The sequence below is a fragment of the Daphnia carinata genome, chromosome 1 (assembly GCF_022539665.2).
Source record: "Daphnia carinata strain CSIRO-1 chromosome 1, CSIRO_AGI_Dcar_HiC_V3, whole genome shotgun sequence".
NCBI classification, from domain to species: Eukaryota; Metazoa; Arthropoda; class Branchiopoda; order Diplostraca; family Daphniidae; genus Daphnia; species Daphnia carinata.
This window is the reverse complement of record NC_081331.1, coordinates 776,348-797,065: the sequence shown is the minus strand read 5'-3', so window position 1 is coordinate 797,065 and position 20,718 is coordinate 776,348. Positions and strand designations below refer to the sequence as shown.

At 41.6% G+C, this 20,718-nt stretch overlaps 5 protein-coding genes across 7 annotated transcripts; 3 read left to right on the top strand and 2 right to left on the bottom strand.

Annotated features, from left to right (window-relative positions):
• Positions 1-221: 221 nt before the first annotated feature.
• On the bottom strand, positions 222-2,920 carry LOC130692265 (arginine kinase-like). Its single transcript, XM_057515346.2, has 6 exons — positions 2,808-2,920; positions 1,976-2,174; positions 1,691-1,869; positions 1,394-1,633; positions 993-1,325; positions 222-929 (listed from the first exon to the last, which is right to left on the bottom strand). Exons 2-6 carry the CDS (start codon positions 2,142-2,144, stop codon positions 777-779), a joined length of 1,074 nt encoding a protein of 357 aa, XP_057371329.1. The 5' UTR covers positions 2,145-2,174; positions 2,808-2,920; the 3' UTR covers positions 222-776.
• Positions 2,921-6,336: 3,416 nt separating this feature from the next.
• LOC130692178 (uncharacterized) lies at positions 6,337-7,021 on the bottom strand. The gene is made up of 2 exons (XM_057515255.2): positions 6,692-7,021; positions 6,337-6,620 (listed from the first exon to the last, which is right to left on the bottom strand). Exons 1-2 carry the CDS (start codon positions 6,976-6,978, stop codon positions 6,338-6,340), a joined length of 570 nt encoding a protein of 189 aa, XP_057371238.1. The 5' UTR covers positions 6,979-7,021; the 3' UTR covers position 6,337.
• A 1,387-nt stretch (positions 7,022-8,408) lies between these two features.
• On the top strand, positions 8,409-12,321 carry LOC130692245 (protein transport protein Sec23A-like). 2 transcript variants are annotated; one of them, XM_057515320.2, is made up of 12 exons: positions 8,409-8,564; positions 8,692-8,841; positions 8,905-9,035; positions 9,108-9,194; positions 9,253-9,408; positions 9,489-10,481; positions 10,548-10,808; positions 10,874-11,025; positions 11,087-11,261; positions 11,319-11,540; positions 11,776-11,793; positions 11,993-12,321. In XM_057515320.2, exons 2-12 carry the CDS (start codon positions 8,694-8,696, stop codon positions 12,080-12,082), a joined length of 2,433 nt encoding a protein of 810 aa, XP_057371303.1. In that variant the 5' UTR covers positions 8,409-8,564; positions 8,692-8,693; the 3' UTR covers positions 12,083-12,321. The 2 variants fall into 2 exon arrangements, with proteins under 2 accessions (XP_057371303.1, XP_057371304.1); XM_057515321.2 differs by lacking the exon at positions 11,776-11,793.
• A 4,363-nt stretch (positions 12,322-16,684) lies between these two features.
• Positions 16,685-17,683, top strand: LOC130692275 (uncharacterized PE-PGRS family protein PE_PGRS44-like). Of its 2 annotated transcripts, XM_059497547.1 has the most exons (3): positions 16,685-16,829; positions 16,974-17,220; positions 17,284-17,683. In XM_059497547.1, the coding sequence occupies exons 1-3, from the start codon at positions 16,743-16,745 to the stop codon at positions 17,598-17,600; spliced, it is 651 nt and encodes a 216-aa protein (XP_059353530.1). In that variant the 5' UTR covers positions 16,685-16,742; the 3' UTR covers positions 17,601-17,683. The 2 variants fall into 2 exon arrangements, with proteins under 2 accessions (XP_059353530.1, XP_057371339.1); XM_057515356.2 differs by having other exon boundaries at positions 16,974-17,683.
• A 543-nt stretch (positions 17,684-18,226) lies between these two features.
• Positions 18,227-20,705, top strand: LOC130692258 (E3 ubiquitin-protein ligase rnf168-like). The gene is made up of 8 exons (XM_057515339.2): positions 18,227-18,813; positions 18,879-19,065; positions 19,169-19,326; positions 19,390-19,603; positions 19,669-19,743; positions 19,798-19,935; positions 20,118-20,189; positions 20,255-20,705. Exons 1-8 carry the CDS (start codon positions 18,592-18,594, stop codon positions 20,569-20,571), a joined length of 1,383 nt encoding a protein of 460 aa, XP_057371322.1. The 5' UTR covers positions 18,227-18,591; the 3' UTR covers positions 20,572-20,705.
• The last annotated feature ends 13 nt before the right edge of the window (positions 20,706-20,718 follow it).

The window sequence follows — 20,718 nt, the reverse complement described above, 5'->3', positions numbered from 1 at the left end:
GCTCGTAAAACGCACGTCCCGAATAAGAAATCACGTTTAGTGGCGTAAAGAAAGTTGAATGGAAAAGATTGAAAGCGGAGTGAAAGCTTTGCCTATTTGATGCCTTTTTCACATTATAATCGATTTACGAGCGACGGAGTGTCGGCGGGAAGTTTAAAAAAAAAAAGATGATGCGGCTCCAGTCAAACGAAGTATGAAATTGAAAACAGTTACGCTTTGAATGACAGGATGGTTTCTGTGTATTTTCTTTTTTTTTTTGCGTTTTTTTTGAACAAATGACTGATACACGTGGGCTTTCTCCATGTTTGAAATCTCTTGAGCCTTTTCCCTTCCAAATTCCACATGTGCCGTTCATAGCACACTCTTGGTATTGTATCAAATATCACAAAAACAATATTCGTTACAATGGAGAGTAGATTACAAGCCAGCGCTATTTCGACTATCGAGTGGAAATCTCGAGCAGTGGATCCTGCAGAGCCTTCCAGCCCGCCCCGTCTCGTGGATATACACACAATGATGAATTCTTCAGATGCAAAAAGACTTTCAAAACTCGATGACGTGGGGGTGTGTTTAAAACCGTATCACAACAACAACAACAACAACAACTTTTAATAGAGAGAGAAGAAATTGACGGTTTCAATCGATGTCGCAAATGAGGCCCAACACATCTACAGTAATCAGTTCAAATACGCTTTTTTAAGCAGATCTTAACACATGGCTAATGGTTGTAATAATATATTATTATTAAGAAGGGCTGTTAGGAAAGAGAAGGTGATTTAAGAAGCCTCCTTCTCCAGACGGATCAACTCCTGGAGACCATCGTACATCTCCTTGACGGCCTGGTATTCGGTCAAGCCCATACGGCGCTTGTTGGAGATATCGTAGATACCACCCTCGGCCTCAGTGTGCTCACCAGCAGTTCCGCGGACCTATTTTATTATTAGTTAAATCATTTTTCTTCAATAAATTCCAGCCAAAAACATTTGTCATACCTGGAGGTTGTACTTTCCGGCGGTCTCCTCGAGCTTAGTGCGGTCGGCAGCCAATTTGGGCAGCTGGATGTGGACGGAAGCACGGATGGTGGTGCCCAAGTTGGTGGGGCAGAAAGTCAAGAAGCCGAAGCGGTCGTGGTGGGAGAAGGGAATCCTCTTCTCAATGTCGTTGACAGCGTTGACCAAACGGGCATAGACGGCCTTCAAGTCACCACCCTTCTGCATGGAGATGATGCGCAAGTGATCCTCTTCGTTGCACCAGATCAAGAAAGTCTTGTCGACGTTGTGGTAGATACCACGGCCAGTGGGCCAGTATCGGCAAGCGTTGGCAGCCTAAAAGTTCAAATTCAATTTTAGCTCGTCCTCAAAAGTTGAACAAAATCAAAACGAGATGTGCATACCTGGAGGAAGCGATCGCCTTCCTTGAAGAGGAAGTGATCATCGATGAGCTGCTGCTGGACTTCCTTAGTCATACCAGTCAAGGGGTAGTAAGTTCCCTTGAGTTCACCTTCCAAGCAGGACAAGCTGGCAACGACTTTCTCTTCCATCTCCTTGTAGTTGGCCTCAGTCAAGCAAGGGTTGAAGGCATAGCCGGCCAAGGAGCGGCCGCAACGGACGCGGGTGGAGACGATGAAGGCGCCCTGAGATAAACCGTAAAATATTACCTATATTAAAAAAAAAGCGTTTCATTTATTTACCTCGGGGTCCAAGTTGCCCAAAGTCTCGATGTCACCAAAGTCACGAGGAGGGTGCTTATCTCCGGGCTTGAATCCAGTGTGGTAGTCGCAGATGATGGGGTCGAAAAGGTCAGCGAAAGCGCTGTAAGACTCGGCATCGGGAGCGTAGACACCGACTCCAGAGTCCAAGTTCTCAACACCTTTTGATTAATTAAAGAATTAGGAAGTGTTAAACGAGCCAGTTGGCTGTTGAATATCTGAGAGAGCACTTTTATCACTTCATTTAACAGGATCGTTAGGACTTACCAGACTGGACGACATCAAGAAGAGTGGATCCGAAGGAGGTCTTGACATCCTTCAGCTTGTCGAAGACGTCACGAGTCAAGAACTTCTTCAACAGAGACTTGCAGTCAGTGGCATCCTGCAACTTCTGGAAGCCAGCTTCCAATTTCTCGTGAACAGCGGCGTCAACCATCTTGATGCGAGGAAGAACACGAAAAGGAATCTGTAAACACAAAACGCGCGAATTTTTTAAACTAGAAATGTCTTAAAATTAAGAATTCTTTAAGTGAATCTTTTCATTAACAGCCATTCGAATTCTAACCATTCCAGCCATTTTTTAAAGAATTAAACGACAAAATATGGAATTCTTTCGAGAAGGTGACAGAAAAAAAACGGCCTACGTGTCCAGAATAACAATCTACCTGCGGGCATAAAGCTATTAACGACACACAAAAAGGAATACTGGATGGTGGGAGGATGAAGTGGCGCCAATTGAATTCCTTAAGAGAATGAACACCATCAGAGAGTAGGTGTAGGCTGTCTACGCGATATCTCTGGCTTCAATATGAGCCACAACATCGTCGATATGCCCCATACGATGATGACCACAACCGTCCCACTTCCGTCGATACTCGCATTACGACATTCAAACGTTGTCGGTGTCCAATTGAAAAATAGTGCGTAGGCAAAAAACAAAACACTCTACAGCCAATGTCGATCAGATGTCATCGAACCACATGATTGGAAATTGCGCTTCTCAACTATCGATACATCAACTCAAACAAAAAGAAAAAAAAAGAACAGCTGAATACTATTTAAATAGGAATAAATAAGAATGGGGAGAGAGAGGACTTGCCTGCGGAGCGAACAGTAGTGATCACCGACACAGAGTGAAGAGGATCCGAATCGGGTAAAACCTTGTCGACTCGGTCCGGGAGGGTGGGATCCCTCCAGCAGCGCCATTTCGCGCTCCTCTCTCCGGCGTCTGCTGACGTCAGTCATGTTCGGGACCAATCCGATGCTCGAAATCGGAAGGAGCGGCTCTTTGCTAGCCCGAAAGGGTAGCCAGAGAATACAAACAGAGAGGGGAAAAAAAAGAATAATAATAATACGGAATAAAGAGGAAAAAAAATGGCAACGGCGCAGCAGCCGATGGATCATGAAAAAAAATGCGGATCCCAGAAATTCCATATCAAATCATCACGCACCATAGCGTGTATTTACTTGTATTTGAGGATTGCACCAATGGCTAATCTCATCAAGATTTCGTTCATGAAAAGGGGGCAAGAGAGCTGATCCACTTCAAATATATTTAGCCAAAATATAGATGATATGTTTGCCATTTGTTAGGAAATGCTGAGCCGGACGGGGGTGAAAATGAGAAGGAAAAAAAAAAAAAAAAAAGAAAGATAGAGCAAGTTCCCGGTGATCCAATTTTAGCCCGGCCTGTGAGCACGAACGAGGTCCGTCTTGGCAAAATAGCGTGACAACAATACTCTTGTCTTTTTTGGCTCTTGAAAAACAGAAAATATCATTCTTTGCACAGTGACAGTCAAAGATCAACCCAGGACAGGTGAATTTTCTAATTGAAGTTCCAGTTCACATCAGCAGGACAGCAGCCAATTAGTATACCATTGCGTTTGATCAATGTATTTCAACTGTTTGCATGGAAACAAGCAAAAACTGTATGGCTGCACTACTTATTGTATTCCTTATAGTCTACACAAGGATGGGGAATCCCTTTTATCGTACTCTTTGGCAGGTTTAGCAGAAATCAATAAAATTGTCGTGCCCGTCTCCAACATATCCAGCAGGTCGACGACATCGCGAACATTTCTCATAGCTCTTTCTTCAAATCATTCTATCTGAAGGCGAAATGATAGAGGCATTCATGAATTGTGCAAGCTCTGATGTGAATTTTGATGGCCTTTTTATTTATAATAATGCAGACGCCATCGCTAAAATGGATCAGAACTACGTCGTTGGCTTCTTTTGCCAATTGCAAAGAGGCTTCCGTTTCCTTACGACCTTCCTGTCCCCCCTCCCCCAGTCACGCTTGTTTGCACATGTGTTTTTTCTTCTTTTCATCCATCTCCTATACTTCCACCATTTTTCCTTTGTCTGTCCTAGCTGATCTGTTATATGCTTCAAATGAATTCATAGAGAAGTAGAGGCTCATCCATAAGATTGATCAAAGCATGACGGGACAGCTGTCCCTCCCGCACTTGAATCGATTGTTATACATATTGGGAAAAAGAAACTAAAACCAATGCCAAGCTGGAAGAGTTCTGGACACAGAGCAGGTTGGTTGGTAACACGAAAATGGGATACACAACTGAAGGGAGACATACTAGGAAATGGTAGACATTCATGAGAGCTGCAGCGGAAGGCTATTTTTTGAACTTGAATCGGCTCTCTCGGCTCAACCAAGGCAACAGACGGAGATGTTTGTGCCCTCTTCTCCTACATTTTATACAGACATCCAGCAAAGGAGAAAGTGGGCGAAAAGAGAGGGGGGTCCTTCATTTTCAAAGTCACGCGTGTGCCACCATCCCTGTAGGGAGGGCGCGCTCGGTGTATGTGATATAAATATACCTTAAAGAACAACCAGGAAAAAGGGACCCTGACGAGATTGAAACAACAAGAAATCCCCGAGAAAATAGGAAAATGCCCGTTATTTTTCTTCGAACGATGGCGTTTGGGTTATGTGAAGATATAGTGGCATCTCGTTTCGCCACGAGATAGTTCAGGTTCCACCCACCGAATACTTTTGGAGGCGTATAAATAGAGACAGTCTCAAATCAACGATACATCTACCAAGACATTTAGCTGACTTTTGCTCAACAAGAACAAAAAAAAAAAATTATGAGTTCTACACATCTGCGGCAATCCTATGCGATTATCATTTCATCATCAACTTTTTCGGACCAAAAAGAGTTTGGGCACGTATTTTAAAATAAAAAAACAAAACACACACACAAAGAGAGAAGTCGGTATTGATCTCGGCAGAGTTGGGAACGTTCTCCCGTGTGCTTAAGTGTCTCGTTGACTGCCTCGATGTAGCGGTGGTGAGGCTCGCAATATCGATCCTTGCCAAACTAGTAGATATAATGCAGTAGACGCCCCCCTCAGCTATTTACGAAAGTCATTTTTTTTTTAATGTGAAAATCCTACATCCGAACCTATTTAGTCAAGGCTGGATGCATACTATTGATCTGTGTAATGTGCAGCCATTAAGAGAGAAAGAACAGGAAAAAATTGGACAACAATTATTGTATGCTGTTTACACTTTGCCAGATTATGTTTTGTTTTTTTCTTGGCCAGCAGAGAAACTGTGGTCGGACAAGGCAGTAGTTTAAGCCCTATTAATAGACAAACCAATGTGTGCTGTGTTTTAACTGGCTCCACAACAGGATCTAGTCCCACACACACGGGCTAGAATACACGTACGATCTATCCCTACACTCCACTGCTTTTGTCCAGTCAGCAGCCGGTTCATGGTGTTCAGCACAGCTGGATTTTTGCTGAAGGGCTATCAAGTTCTTGTACAATTTTTTGCGCACAGTACAACGAAGAAGGCATCGTTTACTAGCTCGTCCATCTTTTTTTTCTAAATGATTGCCAAGGCAACCATGACATGTGTAACAAGGACGATGATATCGTCAATAGTTACAACCATTGCTGTTTCTCGCCCTGAAGAGTTCCGTACTTTCTAATGCGTTTTCGAAATGGAACATCTTTTTTTTTCATTTTACAACGAAAGCGCTTGAAATTTTGGAAATCGTACCCATCGGTGATGGTATACATCGAAGCTTGGGAAAGTCGCTCGATAAGGGTTTGCGTTTTTTAAGGGTAAGTTTAAAGGCGTGCTCGTACGGAATGCACAGAGCGGTCAATATTTTTGCTTTCCTCAACACGAATGGCGTAATAATGCTTCGTTGAATAATCCGCTATCGATTGGAAACCAGCCATCTGCTGGTCGTTCGGGATAACTATGTCGTCACGCAATGTAGCGTGAGTGATCCGCCACACTTTACAAACGAGGCCTTTAGACTCAATGTAAAATGTATTGATCACACTTCGTGTACTCCCACAAGAGTCGTGTCACTATGCGATACGACTTAATTATATTGGATAATAAATCTAATTCTATTTTTAACACTTTTGCTCCTTACCAAAAGTTTTCGCTAATATCACTTTCGGGATTGATTGTATGTTTACGTGTCAAGGTCTAAACGTTTGCCATTTTTCTCGCTTTCTGAACCATTACTTAACATCGTGTATTGCTACGCATTCTACTACAAAAAGATAAATCCTTAATTTAAAACGCCTTAATCCTGCGCTAATATAACAATGTCCACGAAGCTGTTGGCATTCGTTTTTAAATTAACATTGATCGTAGCCACCTCCCGAGTAGCAAACTGGCCTCGAAGTGTAAATGCTGACCGTGGTGACCGTAGAAGTAGTGACCTTTAAGAAGAAACGGGGACCCATCGCTAGGTTGTTGACCGGTTCGCGAAAAAAGGGATTGTAGCCATAGAAGAAATTAGGATTGCCCAAGGTGGATTGAACTTCGTAGGTCGATGAGTCTGCCGAAAATGCCGTTTCAAAATCAATTTCACGTGCCTTCCTGTCGAAGAGCTCCGTTGCAATCTGGGTGGTCTCTACCCTGTTGAAATGAATTAAACATTAAGAAATAAACGGCCTTTTTTTTTAGACAGAACATTTCTGAGATCTCACTTGTTAAGTGGAGAGGGTTCGATTGGGTCTAAATCTTCGATTAGGAACCTTTTACGGCGACCAGGGCAGTTCACACTAGTAAAAACAGTGCAGGTAGAGATTGAAGTTGATGTCGTCGTTGATGTCCATGTCCAGAAGAAGCGGTTCTGCGGAACCAAGTGGTGGATTGGCATAGCAGCCATCGGATAGTTAGGATATTGATAGTTGTTGTAACTATACGGCTGGTATTGAGCATTTCCTTGAAATATTATACAACAAGTGGCTAATAACAAAACAAAGAAATCCATCGCATTAAAACAATATTTTCAGTTTTGAAATTTTAGGTTGGCTGGTTGAGCTGGAACGCCGACTGCAGAATTGAGTAAGAATCCCGCACCTTATATACAGCAGGCACTGGTGGATGGAATACAGAGGAATAATTGGATAAAACGCAAACATGAAATTTGCATTGGAACCGTCAGAATGATTTTGATTTGCAATGTTTACTCTGCAATTTCATAAAAAATGATTTGCAACATGACACTCAAAATTAGCGCGCGTCTAACACCGTAGGGTAAACTAAATTAAACATCGCCGTCTTTCTTCTTCTTTTGATGCCCTTATGTGTTAACAACTGCACCTAGATAAAAGGGTAGATTCTAGAATTCGAAATGCAACACGAGTGAAATTAAATAAATAATATGGTAGATGAGAATCGAATCAGACTGACAAACATCTCAAGAGACGGTCTCAGGAGTGGCGATAGCCAATTACTGTTAGAGCAAAAATTCACTTGTTTTACGCAGATGAAAATTAAAGAACAAACGAGAGGGACGTGTAAATTATATATTTTAATCATGTAATATTTGATTCGTGAGCAGTCGTACTCCGAAGATCAGAGTAGTCCAAGGGTTATTACATCCAAAAACAAAAATTCTAAGTAACGAGTTCGCACGGCATTCTATTTATTTCAAACATTTATAAAATAATTTCCGAGAAAGTGAAAGAGAAGTCTCGGGAGAGTGACCATCCATAGTTAGTTGGGCTCAAGATGGGTACCTCCGCCCCCATGACTTCTTCGTTCCACCATTAATTCATCGGGTTGTATGCAGGTGAGCTATAAGACTACAGTAGAACGTTAAACGCCTTCTTTTCTTTTTCTAAAGTATTCCTAAATCACAGGAAAAGCAAAGTTCATAAAGCTTTGTTCAAAAACCTTGTTGTTCTGAAAACTTAACACGATTCCCACAAAGATCAAACATTGTTCTACTTGTGAATGACGAGCTGTTGGAGCTTGACAAATAACCTTTCACAGTAATGATTTATATTCTCCGCCTGATGACCAGTAAACTTGGACCGCCATTTGAGGTATAGCATAACGTTACACGAACGCGACGAACCGATTAAGCAAAAATGACACGTCACAACGTGCGTTGCCAATCCATAGTGAAGTTTGGCGGATTAATGCCTTTGAATCCTTACTCATTTGGAGTTATTGAAGTTACAAAGTGCCCAGATACATATACCTCCTGTATAGTTCTACACTTAAGCTCGCTCTGTATCTTCTGTATCGCTTCGCCTTTTTAAAAATGCCTCTCTTTTAGTGTTAGTAACGTGAAACTGTGAGAACAAATAAGGCACTCGAGAATCGAGAGCCCGAGGACGTTATATTCGTCATTTGATAACGGTTGAATTTCTGGCGAAAATCGCTTTTGTGCGACTTGGCAACATGTAGAGATACGTGGAAGTTTTCGAGCCGGCTGACGTCTAAGTCGTGTTCTGACTACGTCTGATATTAAAGTTTTTCGTGTTAAATCTTCAAGTTTAATATTTATTAAAGTAATTAAGGTAGAAACTTCTTCACCTCGAAGAGGCCAAGTGTGACTACATTTTGGTAACTTAATCGTTAAATTAAGTCTCTTATTCTATATACTTATTATTGTCCCTACCCTTGCTGCCAAACATAGCAGTTGGTGAAAGGTTTTTACATTATATAATAACCCTAATTTTCTGGTCTCTAGTCATGGCGACCTTTCAAGAATACATACAACAGAACGAAGACAGGGATGGCGTACGATTTTCATGGAATGTATGGCCATCAAGTAGACTGGAAGCCACAAGGCTTGTTGTCAATCTTGCGTGTTTATATACTCCGCTCAAGGAAAAACCAGGTAGTGATCCTAAATTAATATTATACCAAATTAAGAAATAAAGCCTATCTGCATTTCAAACAGACTTGCCTGCAATTACTTATGACCCAGTTATGTGCACACGTGGAAATTGTAAAGCAATCCTAAATCCTTTATGTCAAGTTGACTACAGAGGAAAATTGTGGCTTTGCAATTTTTGCTTCCAGAGAAATCCGGTAAGTCACCATATGCCTTTGTTTGTAATCACCTTCTAACTACATTTCAAATTTTTTTCATGATCTGTCAAGTTTCCACCCCAATATGCTGGAATTTCGGAAGTAAACACACCAGCAGAGTTGCACCCACAATTCTCAACAATTGAGTATACCCTTACGGTAAATAAAGTGAACATTTATGAAGTGACTAAATAATAATGTTCTCTAATTATTAAAGAGATCACAAACTTTACCACCCATCTTCCTTTTGGTGGTTGATACCTGCGTGGATGAGGATGAGCTGATGACATTGAAAGAATCCCTTCAGATGTCTTTATCCCTGTTGCCACCAAATGCTTTGATTGGGCTAATTACATTTGGCAAAATGGTTCAGGTATGTGACATCTACAGTCCCAAATATTCCTCATTCAACAGATGGTAAAATCAAAATTGTTTCTCTACTTATCTCTTTAGGTTCATGAACTTGGGTGCGATGGAATTGCGAAATCCTACGTTTTCCGCGGCACTAAGGATTTCTCAGCTAAACAAGTACAGGACATGCTGGGTCTAGGCAAAGGTGGTGGCGGAGGAGGAGGTGGTGGCAACATTCCTTCCGGCCAAATGGGTCAGCCTGGAATGCCCGGTATGCCTGGCCAACCTGGACCCGGTATGCCTCCCGGTTCAGGTGGTCCCATGGGTGGACCAATGGGTGCCCGAGGACCTGGCGGCCAGTCCGTTCTTCCGCCGAGCCGTTTCTTGCAGCCAGTGCACAAATGCGACATGTATTTAACAGATCTTTTGGGAGAGCTGCAGCGTGACCCTTGGCCTGTTCCACAAGGCAAACGTCCTCTGCGCTCAACTGGGTCCGCGCTATCCATTGCTGTTGGCCTGCTTGAATGCACATTCCCAAATACCGGCGCCCGTATCATGCTGTTTGCTGGCGGTGCTTGTTCTCAGGGGCCCGGTATGGTCGTTAACGATGACCTGAAGCAACCCATTCGTTCCCATCACGATATCGACAAGGATAACGCAAAGTTCATGAAGAAGGCCACTAAGCATTACGAAGCATTGGCCAGTCGTGCATGCGCCAATGGCCACGCAATCGACATTTATGCTTGCGCCCTTGATCAAACTGGATTGCTGGAAATGAAATCGTGCTGTAATACAACTGGCGGCCATTTGGTGATGGGAGATTCTTTCGGCTCATCACTTTTCAAGCAAACGTTCCAGCGCGTATTTGCCAAGGATGCTCGTAACGAATATAAAATGGCCTTTAATGCTCTTTTGGAAGTGAAGACGTCTCGCGAACTCAAAGTATGCGGTGCCATTGGACCCTGTGTTTCGATGAACGTCAAAGGACCAAACGTATCCGAAACAGAACTAGGAATTGGAGGCACTTCGCAATGGAAATTTTGTGCTCTAGGAACAAATACAACACCGGCCGTGTTCTTTGAAGTCGTCAATCAGGTATGTTTCATCTTATTTTAGGTGTCTGACCTAGAACTGCCCAACTTATTTGTGTGGATATTGCAGCACGGGGCACCTATTCCACAAGGAGGCCGAGGGCACATTCAATTTATCACACAGTATCAGCATTCGAGCGGCCAAAAACGTGTTCGAGTAACAACAGTCGCTCGTAATTGGGCCGATGCCGTTACGAATTTACCCAACATTACGGCCGGCTTCGACCAGGAAGCGGCTGCCGTCCTTATGGCTCGCCTTGCCGCTTTCCGCGCTGATTCTGATGAAGGACCTGATGTCCTTCGTTGGCTCGACCGCATGCTTATTCGCTTGGTACGAAATCCATTTTATTTTTTAATTAAATTAAATAATTCTTTAACATTTTCTTTGGTATACAGTGTCAGAAATTCGGTGGATATTCGAAAGACGATCCGAACAGCTTTAATATTGCAGAGAACTTCTCCCTCTATCCGCAATTCATGTTCCATCTCCGAAGATCACAATTTCTTCAGGTTTTCAACAATAGCCCGGATGAAACCACATTTTACAGGTAACTTTTTGTACCAGTCTTGTGCTATTTAACTCTTTCCTACAGCCTGATTGTTTTGAAGGCATATGCTCAATCGTGAAGATCTGACGCAGGCCCTCATCATGGTTCAGCCCATTTTGTACAGCTATAGTTTCCACGGTCCACCCGAACCGGTCCTGTTGGACTCATCGTCTATCCAGCCCGACCGCATCTTGCTGATGGATACATTTTTCCAGATTGTCATTTACCATGGCGAGGTACTTTACCATTTCCCTAATAGCTTAATTTTCAGTTTAACATTCTTGTTTTGGTAGACGATCGCCCAATGGCGAGCGGCAGGCTATCAAAATTTGCCGGAATACGAAAACTTTAAGCAGTTGCTGCAAGCCCCGATCGATGACGCCCAAGATATTTTGCAATCACGGTTCCCTATGCCGCGTTACATTGACACGGAGCACGGAGGCTCACAAGCCCGCTTCCTCCTCTCCAAAGTCAATCCATCGCAAACTCACAACAACATGTTCACATACGGCGGGGTAAGTTGATTGATTTTTAGGATATTTTATTTTTGCCTTGCTGGGTAGATTGCATGGCCAGTCGTGCAAGTATTGCATCCAATCCGTGTAATAATATTTTGAAGTGCTTGGCCGAGCATGTAATCGGCTACGTTAGATTTTAGTGCCTTATGGTTTGATTTATTTGTCCGGTTTGCCTTTTGTTCCTGATGCTGCTCGTTGCTCCATCAAAAAAAAACATCGCACGTTCCCGCAGTCGGCGCCCACTCATTCGGTTTGTTTCCCAATCATAAAATTTTTTTCATTTTATTCATTTTTCCCCAGTCTTGGATTCTTCTTTGTTTTTTCTTATTTTGGGTGTGGTTTGAGGTCTTTCTGTTTTGTTCTGTGCAATTTGCATCTTGACTCTTGGCTTTTTTCTATGACGCAATGTTCTGGCCACATATTAACATTTCTCAAATGTGGTATTTTAGGATGGAGGAGCTCCGGTCTTGACTGATGACGTCAGTTTACAGGTCTTCATGGAACATTTGAAGAAACTTGCCGTCTCGTCAACTGCTTAGAAGACAAAACCTAGAACGAAACTGAAATACCCATTATAGAATAAAAAGAAATGAATAAAACAAAAATGAATAGATTGTATAATGAGAAAAAAAATTTATGCGTTATCGACGAGGAATTCTGTCTTCATTGTTTCGGTTAAAAACAAGTTTTTTTTTGTCCGTTTTCAATTGCTGCTGCTCAGCTTGTATCGGTCCACATGTTTGGGGCTTTACCGTAAATAAATTTGCTGTTTTTCCGATTTGGCGAAAATAATTGAAATTGTTTTTCTCTTATGGCCCGCTTTATACAAAGGCTGCTAGTTCGTGAATTTGTTTCACCCTTTGTTTTACTGATTTGTTATTGTTTGAAGTTGGCTGAAGAGCAAAACAGACCGCTTGCGCGAAAGAGCGTGACTATCGATATTATTTACATCCCAACGCTGGCAGTCCCATGTTTTTTACGTTTTTATCGTGAATGGGGAAAACCTGTTGAGTCACGTCTTGCTTGCATGATTTTTTTTAAGGACTCTCGTATGTACCCGAGTTCGTGCTAAAGCTAATGGCTAGTGTTGCGCCAAATCCTTGTTTTTCGCGGATATGAGAACGTTTAGCACCGATGTAAAAATTTTAGCTCACAGCACATCACGTTAAAATAAAATCAAGTAAAAGTTTAACACAGACAACAGAAAACACTGTAACTTTAAAATCATTTCCTTGGCTGGAACCAGCATTTACATTTTCACGCTGAGCATGATGCATGTCAAGAGATTGAAAGGACATAGTTCGCACAGGTTATAAACGATAATTTTGTCACTTTCCTGCGCTTCAAACTGCTAGTAGCCAATCCACATAACTGTCACGTAATCATTCTTAACCGTCCACTATCCACATGTAGACTGAAAAGCGAATGCCCTATGTTACGCGCATTCTGTTCCGCAATGATGAGGTAATCGTTCCCTTTAAAAAATTACTCGATAAACAAACTGTGTGATAGCAGCATATTCAGTTCGTACCACATGATTAATCACTAAACTTTGTATCCGTTTATCGAATAGACCAAATCCGAAAGGGTAATATAATGTCAAAGGCCGATATCTCAACATAATTCCAGTGAATTTTCAGAGGTTCAAATGACGCGATCATTCCAAAATTTCTTGCTATTCTCCGGTTTATTCCGGTTTGGCGAACAATTAGCCTTCACGAGAAAACAAATGGTTTTTAATTGTTGACGTATTAGCGAAGGGCTTGAAGTACTTTGCTTGTGTTAAATGCCAACGTTCATACCAGCATCAGCCTTGTCACGTCTAGAATCCCGCTGCACGAGAGCCTTGAGTCGTGCTAGTTTTTTTTTTGACGGATTGTTCTAGAAGCGATTTATGTTCGAGCCTTGTACTCCCACATCCGCATTCGTGTCAAAACCTGTGTATCGTGCAAAAATCGTGATTTGCCCTCCTCCCTCTCCAAATCGTGCAATATCTTTTAATGTTTTCCTCACTCGTTTTGTGTTAAAGAGCGTCACTATTTGTCCAACGGAAAAATTCGCAATACATAACGAAGTATGGAAGAATCTATTCAGGTTAAAATCGTATTGAACGCTCAGTTTTAAAAACCTAAATTACATAATTTTGATGCTCAAATAAGACGATGGCTTTTCAACGCGGCGAGTATAAGAGAAAGGTGTGATCATACGGCCAAACGTACAGCTGCCCAGCCCTTAGGTTAAGAGAATTAAAGGTCATGTTGATAGACTGTCTTTGACGTTCGTTTGACGATGAGTCGATGAGCCTGTGGGCTCTCACATGGAATTGACATAAGAGATATCGTCAGATTCTGGCACTTTGATAGTCTAATGTCAAAACACCCGGAACTATCTGATGTGGGTGGATCGCCATCATATTTCCGCTTGACAAGAATCTAACAAGCTGGACCCAATTCTCGTTTTTTAATGCAACATACAGAGCCTTTATTCAAAAAAAGGTGACTTGTATTAGACTGTCCTTTTTAAATCTAGTCTTGCATGGTTGACAATGATGTAATAGCATGTCCGTCAGGCAACACGAAGCTCGAGGCTTTTCTACTCGATTGGCGAATTTCGGAGCGTGACGTACGACATGGAAACAGCAGCTGCGAAAAAAAAACATTCGTCGATGACAATTCAAGGAATCGATTGACTTATAGCTCACAATCATGTCATTAGTCGAGCCAGGTTTTTATAGATTACCTGTAGAACTGTGTAATTCACACGTAGTGCTCCGGCTCCTCCGTAATATAAAAATTTGCAAGGTCACTTCCCCGCAGGCCGTTTTATTTTCTAAAGTTCTAAATAAAATAGTACATACCCGAGCACTTTGAGCAATAATAATCTTTCATGCGAAGCTCCAGAGACATTCAATTAAACTGCCGGCAGCAGCGGCATGACAATGGGGATTTAATGGGGCACGATTGCAATGTCGCCGAGTCCTGATATGACCGGTGACGTTATTAAGCCCTGCGGATTGTATCCATCTGCTCGTGCTGCGTCGCTTCTTCAAGGTCCCCATTGTATGTGTGTTGCCCTAACGCTATATCACGATGCGTGAGTCTGAATTATGACAAGCAAAAGAAAAAGAGAACAATAATAAGTAAAACTCAGCTCTATAGATGAGGGGAATCACCTTTAACAATAGCATAATAAAACTTATTGTTTAGTGAGACAACAGTCAAGATGACTGACAAGCACTGGTTAAACTTCACCGCGGGATTTCGGGTAAACATATAGGGCTAATGATAATGGTTAGACATGTAGAGGACATAACAATGAATGACATGTTTTGAGATCAAAGGTTTTCTCTCATCCGGACAACTATACTGTCAATCCAGGATTAACATTATTTTTGGCATGCTGATCATCACGCGATTTCCATTCAACGAATTAGTATATAAGGACGGTCAAAAGTTGGTTGTAAACATCAGTTTGTAAACCAACAAAACTGTTGAAAATCTTTCTGTTTAAGACGTGAAGAGCTAAAGAAACATTCGAAAAATGGCCAACTATTTGGTAGGTTTTTAAATTTTATGCATTTCCCAATAATTGGTTTATGGTTCATTTAAAAAAGGGTCTAATTATCTATTCCGATTATTACATAATATCCGATTCAGCTGTTGACTGTTTTGTTGGTTGGATTGGTTGCTGCCTCATTGGGTTCTCCCGTTGCTTCCGATCACGTTGCCGATCAAGATCAACTTCCTGTTGATATGGACGGCAGTGAATTCTTTCATTCGCCTTACCATCGCGCCGGCTTTGCTGCTGGTTACGGCTATCCGTTGAACATTCCTTTCCGTACTGGCTATGGTGATGTACCCGGCGTACTTCCCGGCTTCCTGAACGGCGTCATTCCTCATCAACATCCATTCTTTTACCGCAAATGAGTCAACTGTTGATTCAAAAGCTAAAAAAAAAAGTACGTGCATCGTAAAAACATGAATTCATCATCGGTTCCACACCCTTTTTTTTTTATTGCAATATGAACTTCCTCTTCCCACCCACTTGTTTCGAAATGGCATGCCCTCACCATTCTTCACTTCCGCCCCTTTGTAATCCTTATATACGCTTAGTTAATAATCAACCACGATATCGAATACAATTTTGGCATTATCATTTTTGTACAACTGTGAACGAACGCATCAGAGCGTTATCACGAGAGAAATGCCCGAAGGGCTTATTCACGTTGATTCATTGTTTTTTTGTCGATCACGGATATGAAAATGATGTCATGCATCCAATTCTTCTTCTTCAAATTTTTCAATCAACGTGTTTTGTTTTGTTTTATTTGCAAGCTTCTTGACTTCAACATCCTTTGTTGTGTCGTGCGAGATTGCAGAGTTCGTCGCCTTGCCAAACGTTTGTTTGGGATTTCCCAAAAGGCAACGGCACACAAACAAAGAATTTTCTATGCGCATGTGTTGAGCTTCAACGCCGACAGGTAAGAACAGTAAGAGATCTACCACAAGATTAGTTCGACCTTCAAATGACGTGAGTTCTTCAACGTAATTAAGTCCAACTAAATTGTATGAGAACCGTTTCAGTAAGTTATTTTCTAGTGATGTTACCAGCAACCAGGTCGTGCTCGTTTGGCGAAACTGCACAAGAATTGCACGGTCGTGACCAGTTTTATTCTTGTCGGATGCTTCGAAACGGATCTCATGAGATGCTGCACGCACGTAAATATAATCGTCATGAGCACATTTTTAGTTTAACCTTCGATTCGGTTTCTTCTATTTAGACATTTTCGACTTGACGAATGAATTGGAGGTCACGATATTCAATCACCGTGAACTGGTCGATCTGGAGTCGGAATATCTGAAGAAGATCAAAGAATTTCTTTGTGATTGTCTCATAGGAAATCCCCAGGACAAATTTACGTTTTCACCTACACCAGTCAACAAAGTAGGGGAATTTTTTTCGGGATCGTGAAAAAAAATTCGTTTTTCAGTTTCATGATTTTTTTATCGTTGTTGAAATGTATAGTTCCGACTATACGCCTTCTTAATCCTGATGTTTTTAGTATGGCTGGTTGCGGTTGCTTCTTTTTCTTTTTCTAGCCACTACATACAAAGTCGTGAAAAAAAGTGGGAAGGAAGGAACGTGATAATAGAAAAAACAAAACAAAACAAAAAAACATGGTGTATAAAAGGTGAAAGTATGGACATGGAACAACCAGTTGGTGCCGTCCTCTTGTCCAAGTCAGTTGTCACTGTGAAATTTCGCGAAAAAATGAATTCTGTTCAGGTAAAAAAAATCACACGTCAAGAATAAAGGATGGGAAAAAAAAGAATTTAAATTTTACGATGAATAGTAAGTAAAGAGTGACCTTACAGTTCCTTTTTTTGTCCTTTCTTTGTTCTTTCCGTTTCCGGGTTGACGTTGATGCAGATCATGCTAGTGACCATGGCCGTTTTATCGGTGCACGTTGTCAACGCGAATCGGGATCGTCGGGCTCCGCAATTCTACCCGTACAATCCTTACAGCATAGCTAACGATATTCACAATCAAATCGCGGGATTGACTTATCAAATCAACAATCGAGTCGTCGCGGCTGCTAATGCTGCTGTCGCCAACACGTTTGCAGCTGCCACTCAAGGCTTGAATGGCGCAACTGGGACACGTTACCCGACTAATGGTAACACTATTATTCGACCGTTCTACATACCCGGTGGGCAAGGTATCTACATCGTCTCTTCAGGAGGAAATGGATTCGGTTCAGGAGGCAGCGCCGTCGCCGTCAGTTCGGGTGGTAATCGCTTCACTTCGGGCGGAAATGCAGTTGCAGCAATCGGTTCTTCCGGAATTCGACCATCTTCAACAAGTCTGCGTCCGTCGTCGTTCCGTCCTACAACAATTCCGGTGCGTCAACAAACGTCATTCCGTCCATCATCAGGTTCGGCACGTCCAGTATCCGTTGCAGTGGGTTCACCGAATCGATTTGCTGCTGCCGGAGCAGGACCCCTACCTGGTGGCGGTGTTTCAGCTAGTGCTGGAGCCATTAGCATTTCTGGATAAAAATAATATGGCCAATCGTCATAGTGGTGATCTTATTTTTTTGGGGGGTGTTTTTTTTTTAATTGCATTACTCGAACGTTTTTTTTTTTATTTAATACATTCAACATTTTAATTTGGTTGTCGTAATCGGTTCTTACGTGCGTTCATTTCCAGTAGTTTGGTAGTCTATCAAGAAGGTTGCTTTAATACGCGTAAAAGTCCTCGTCATTTTCTTTTCAAGGCCAGTGACGTACAGGTTGATCTTCCTGAATTTGACTGTCTAAAAAGACAGCCAACTGTGTTTGTTTTTGTCGAACTCAGTTATACGTCCCGTTCACAGTTAACCTGCTGCTCTGCAACCCTCCGAAATGGCACAATCTGTTTAATTAATCGTATTCTATCTCTTACTACACGCTTTGAATTTTAAATTTCTGAAATTGGGGAGAGATCAACGTCTAATGCTGAAGATAACTAACTGTGATGTCGTTCTTTTTTTTTCAGCTATACTTATGTAAGAATAACCGTAATGGTCATACTGGACAAGCCCTTGATATTAGACTGGATTTTCTAGTATGCTCCACAAGGTAATAAAGATAAATGATTATATCAGATCTTGAGATAAAGCAGGTAATATAATGTTTCAAGGGTCAGTTTCTGGTAGTCTGGAAGCCGGGGGAGAAAAATATGCTAATTATCTTCTAAAAGCCTCGCCAGTTTAGGACTTGATTTGTGACCTTCGCAACAAGAAAGCTTGAAAAAAAGGAAACCCTTCCTTTACTTTTTTAGTCCTCGTTTGCACACAACATTTAGTATTGAGATTCAGTGGAGTGTAGGTAAGATTCACGTACCTTGCGGCGTAAGGCAAGGTAATCTTTGGGCGAGTGACGGGCCAAAAAAGAGAAAAAGAAGAGGCTTCAGACTGTGCACACAACAGCTATTTTGAAATTTGGCCCCCCCTCCCTCCCACCCCACTTTACGGGATTTTATTTTTGTGAGTAAACATTAAGAAGAAATGGCGCCTTCTCGCCGCTCGACTGTTACGAAGGTTCGGGCCACATCCAGGCGAAGTAAAGTTAACGAAACGAATAAAGACCAGTCGCAAAATGTCTCTTCGTCGTCAGAAGAAAAACCTTTTTTGCTTCTTGAAGATGTCACGTGTAAAATCTGTTTAAATTTGATGGTGAAACCAGTCAGTCTGCCATGTCGACATGATTTATGTTATTCTTGCTATACGGTATGTTATTTTAAAAATTTTCATAGTTTTGGAAGAGTAAATTGTAATCTCATTTTCCTGTTTAGAGCTGTGTTGAAAAATCTAACCTGTCATGCCCAATGTGCCGAAAACGGATAAGTGTATGGTGCCGTCAAGCTACAAAAACTAATACCATCATTAATGAAGTTCTGTGGCAACAAATCCAAGCCCAGTTCCCTGAACTTGTTGCATCACAAAATGGGGAAGGCAAAGATGAAAAAGATGTTGAGGATTGTAAGTGTAGATCAGTGAGCATAAATATTCGAAACATTTTTGAATATGTATTTTTGAATATATTTGAATTATTTTTGATAAATATTTTCTATTTTACCCAAAGTTTTCCCTACCGTCCCAATGCACCAATTTGCAGAGCCTGGTGAACTTTTGAAAGAGTTTGAAATTGAACAGGAAAGGCAAAGAAAAGAAGAAGAAGAACGAAGGAAAGAAGAAGAAAAAGCCTCGGCTGATCTGATAGCAGAGCTTGCAAAAGAACAAGTAAAGAAGTAACAAAATCTACCTAGGTTTTTATAAAGTTGTAGATTCTGCTCACTTCTTCAGGCAGAGCTTGCTAGGGCCGAAGCGGAATTAGAGAGAATCCGACAAGCAGATGAGGCCTTAGCACTTGAACTTGCTGAAAAAGAGGATAACATCCGCAAGTTACGTGGTTCAAGAATTGTGCAAACACCCATATCCTCAAGAAAGAGACCAAGGAAAATGAGTTCTGATTCCAAAACAACTCCTGCAGCCAAAAAAATCAACAAATTTTTCCCTAGTTAGCAACCTACTCTTCGTTTTTCATGAATCCTAGATCTAACATAGTTTTTATATAAATCTCAGGTCTCTCGAATGAAAATGACGAGCCGTCACGATCACCGTCTGCCTTTGCACCTGTGATTGAACATTTCCATAAAAGTAAAAAAAATATGTGATTATTTAGGATATTCAAATACTGACTATGGTTATTAGGGGATATTTCGATGAGTGAACCGCGCAGCTCATCTTGCACGAGTTTAGAGAGCATAGATCAAGAAGTAAGCAAGAGGCTACATTTTCGCCCGATTAATGCTGCTCCACTGACTCCACCCAAAAATTCACCTGGCAATAGTTCGTTACTTTACAATCTAGCCGCGCATCACACTGGCACTTCTTATGCCTTTATTTCGCTATGTCGTTACGTCAAATTTCCTCGATAAACAGCTTATCTTGATCTAGTGCAAGACGACATAAGAAGTGCCAGTGTCAGCGTAGTTTTAATCTCACATGAAAACATGCCTTATTATTCTCAGGTGAAATTGTCAAGCCACAGGTGGTTAGTGCAGCAAAGAACTTGAATCAACTCTACGGGCTCGCTGAAGAAAGTAAAACTACAACCTGTTCATTTGTTATTTCATTCGTTTACCTTTTGATCGTTTCCCAAGTCTAGATTTGACCGAAGATCTTAAGCAGAATAACAATACGGACGAATCGATCAAGGGCGCTGGGATTTTGGCCGAAGAACTCCGGGAAATGGAACGTGAATGGCTTCGGAAAAAACAAGAACAAGAAGAAGCGGACAAAGAGCTAGCACGCAAGCTGCAAGAAGAATTGGACCAAGAAGCTAAATCCACCCGCTCGTTAGTCAATCGCAGTAAAGGCAGCAAAGATGAGTACCAACTGCGCACGAAAATTGTTAAAAATCAACCAACGATTGAGGCTTCTTTCCAAAGACCATCGATTCGCAAGTCCAATCCACCTCCTTGATGACCAAAAGATTTTGTTTTTTTCTCAAATGAACACGAAGTTCGATCGTTTGCATCAAGTAACGTACAAAGATAAAATCAATGAAAAATTCTGGTTCAAAATTGTGATTTCAATATATAGACACTTGTCTATTTTTTTTCCATGTTC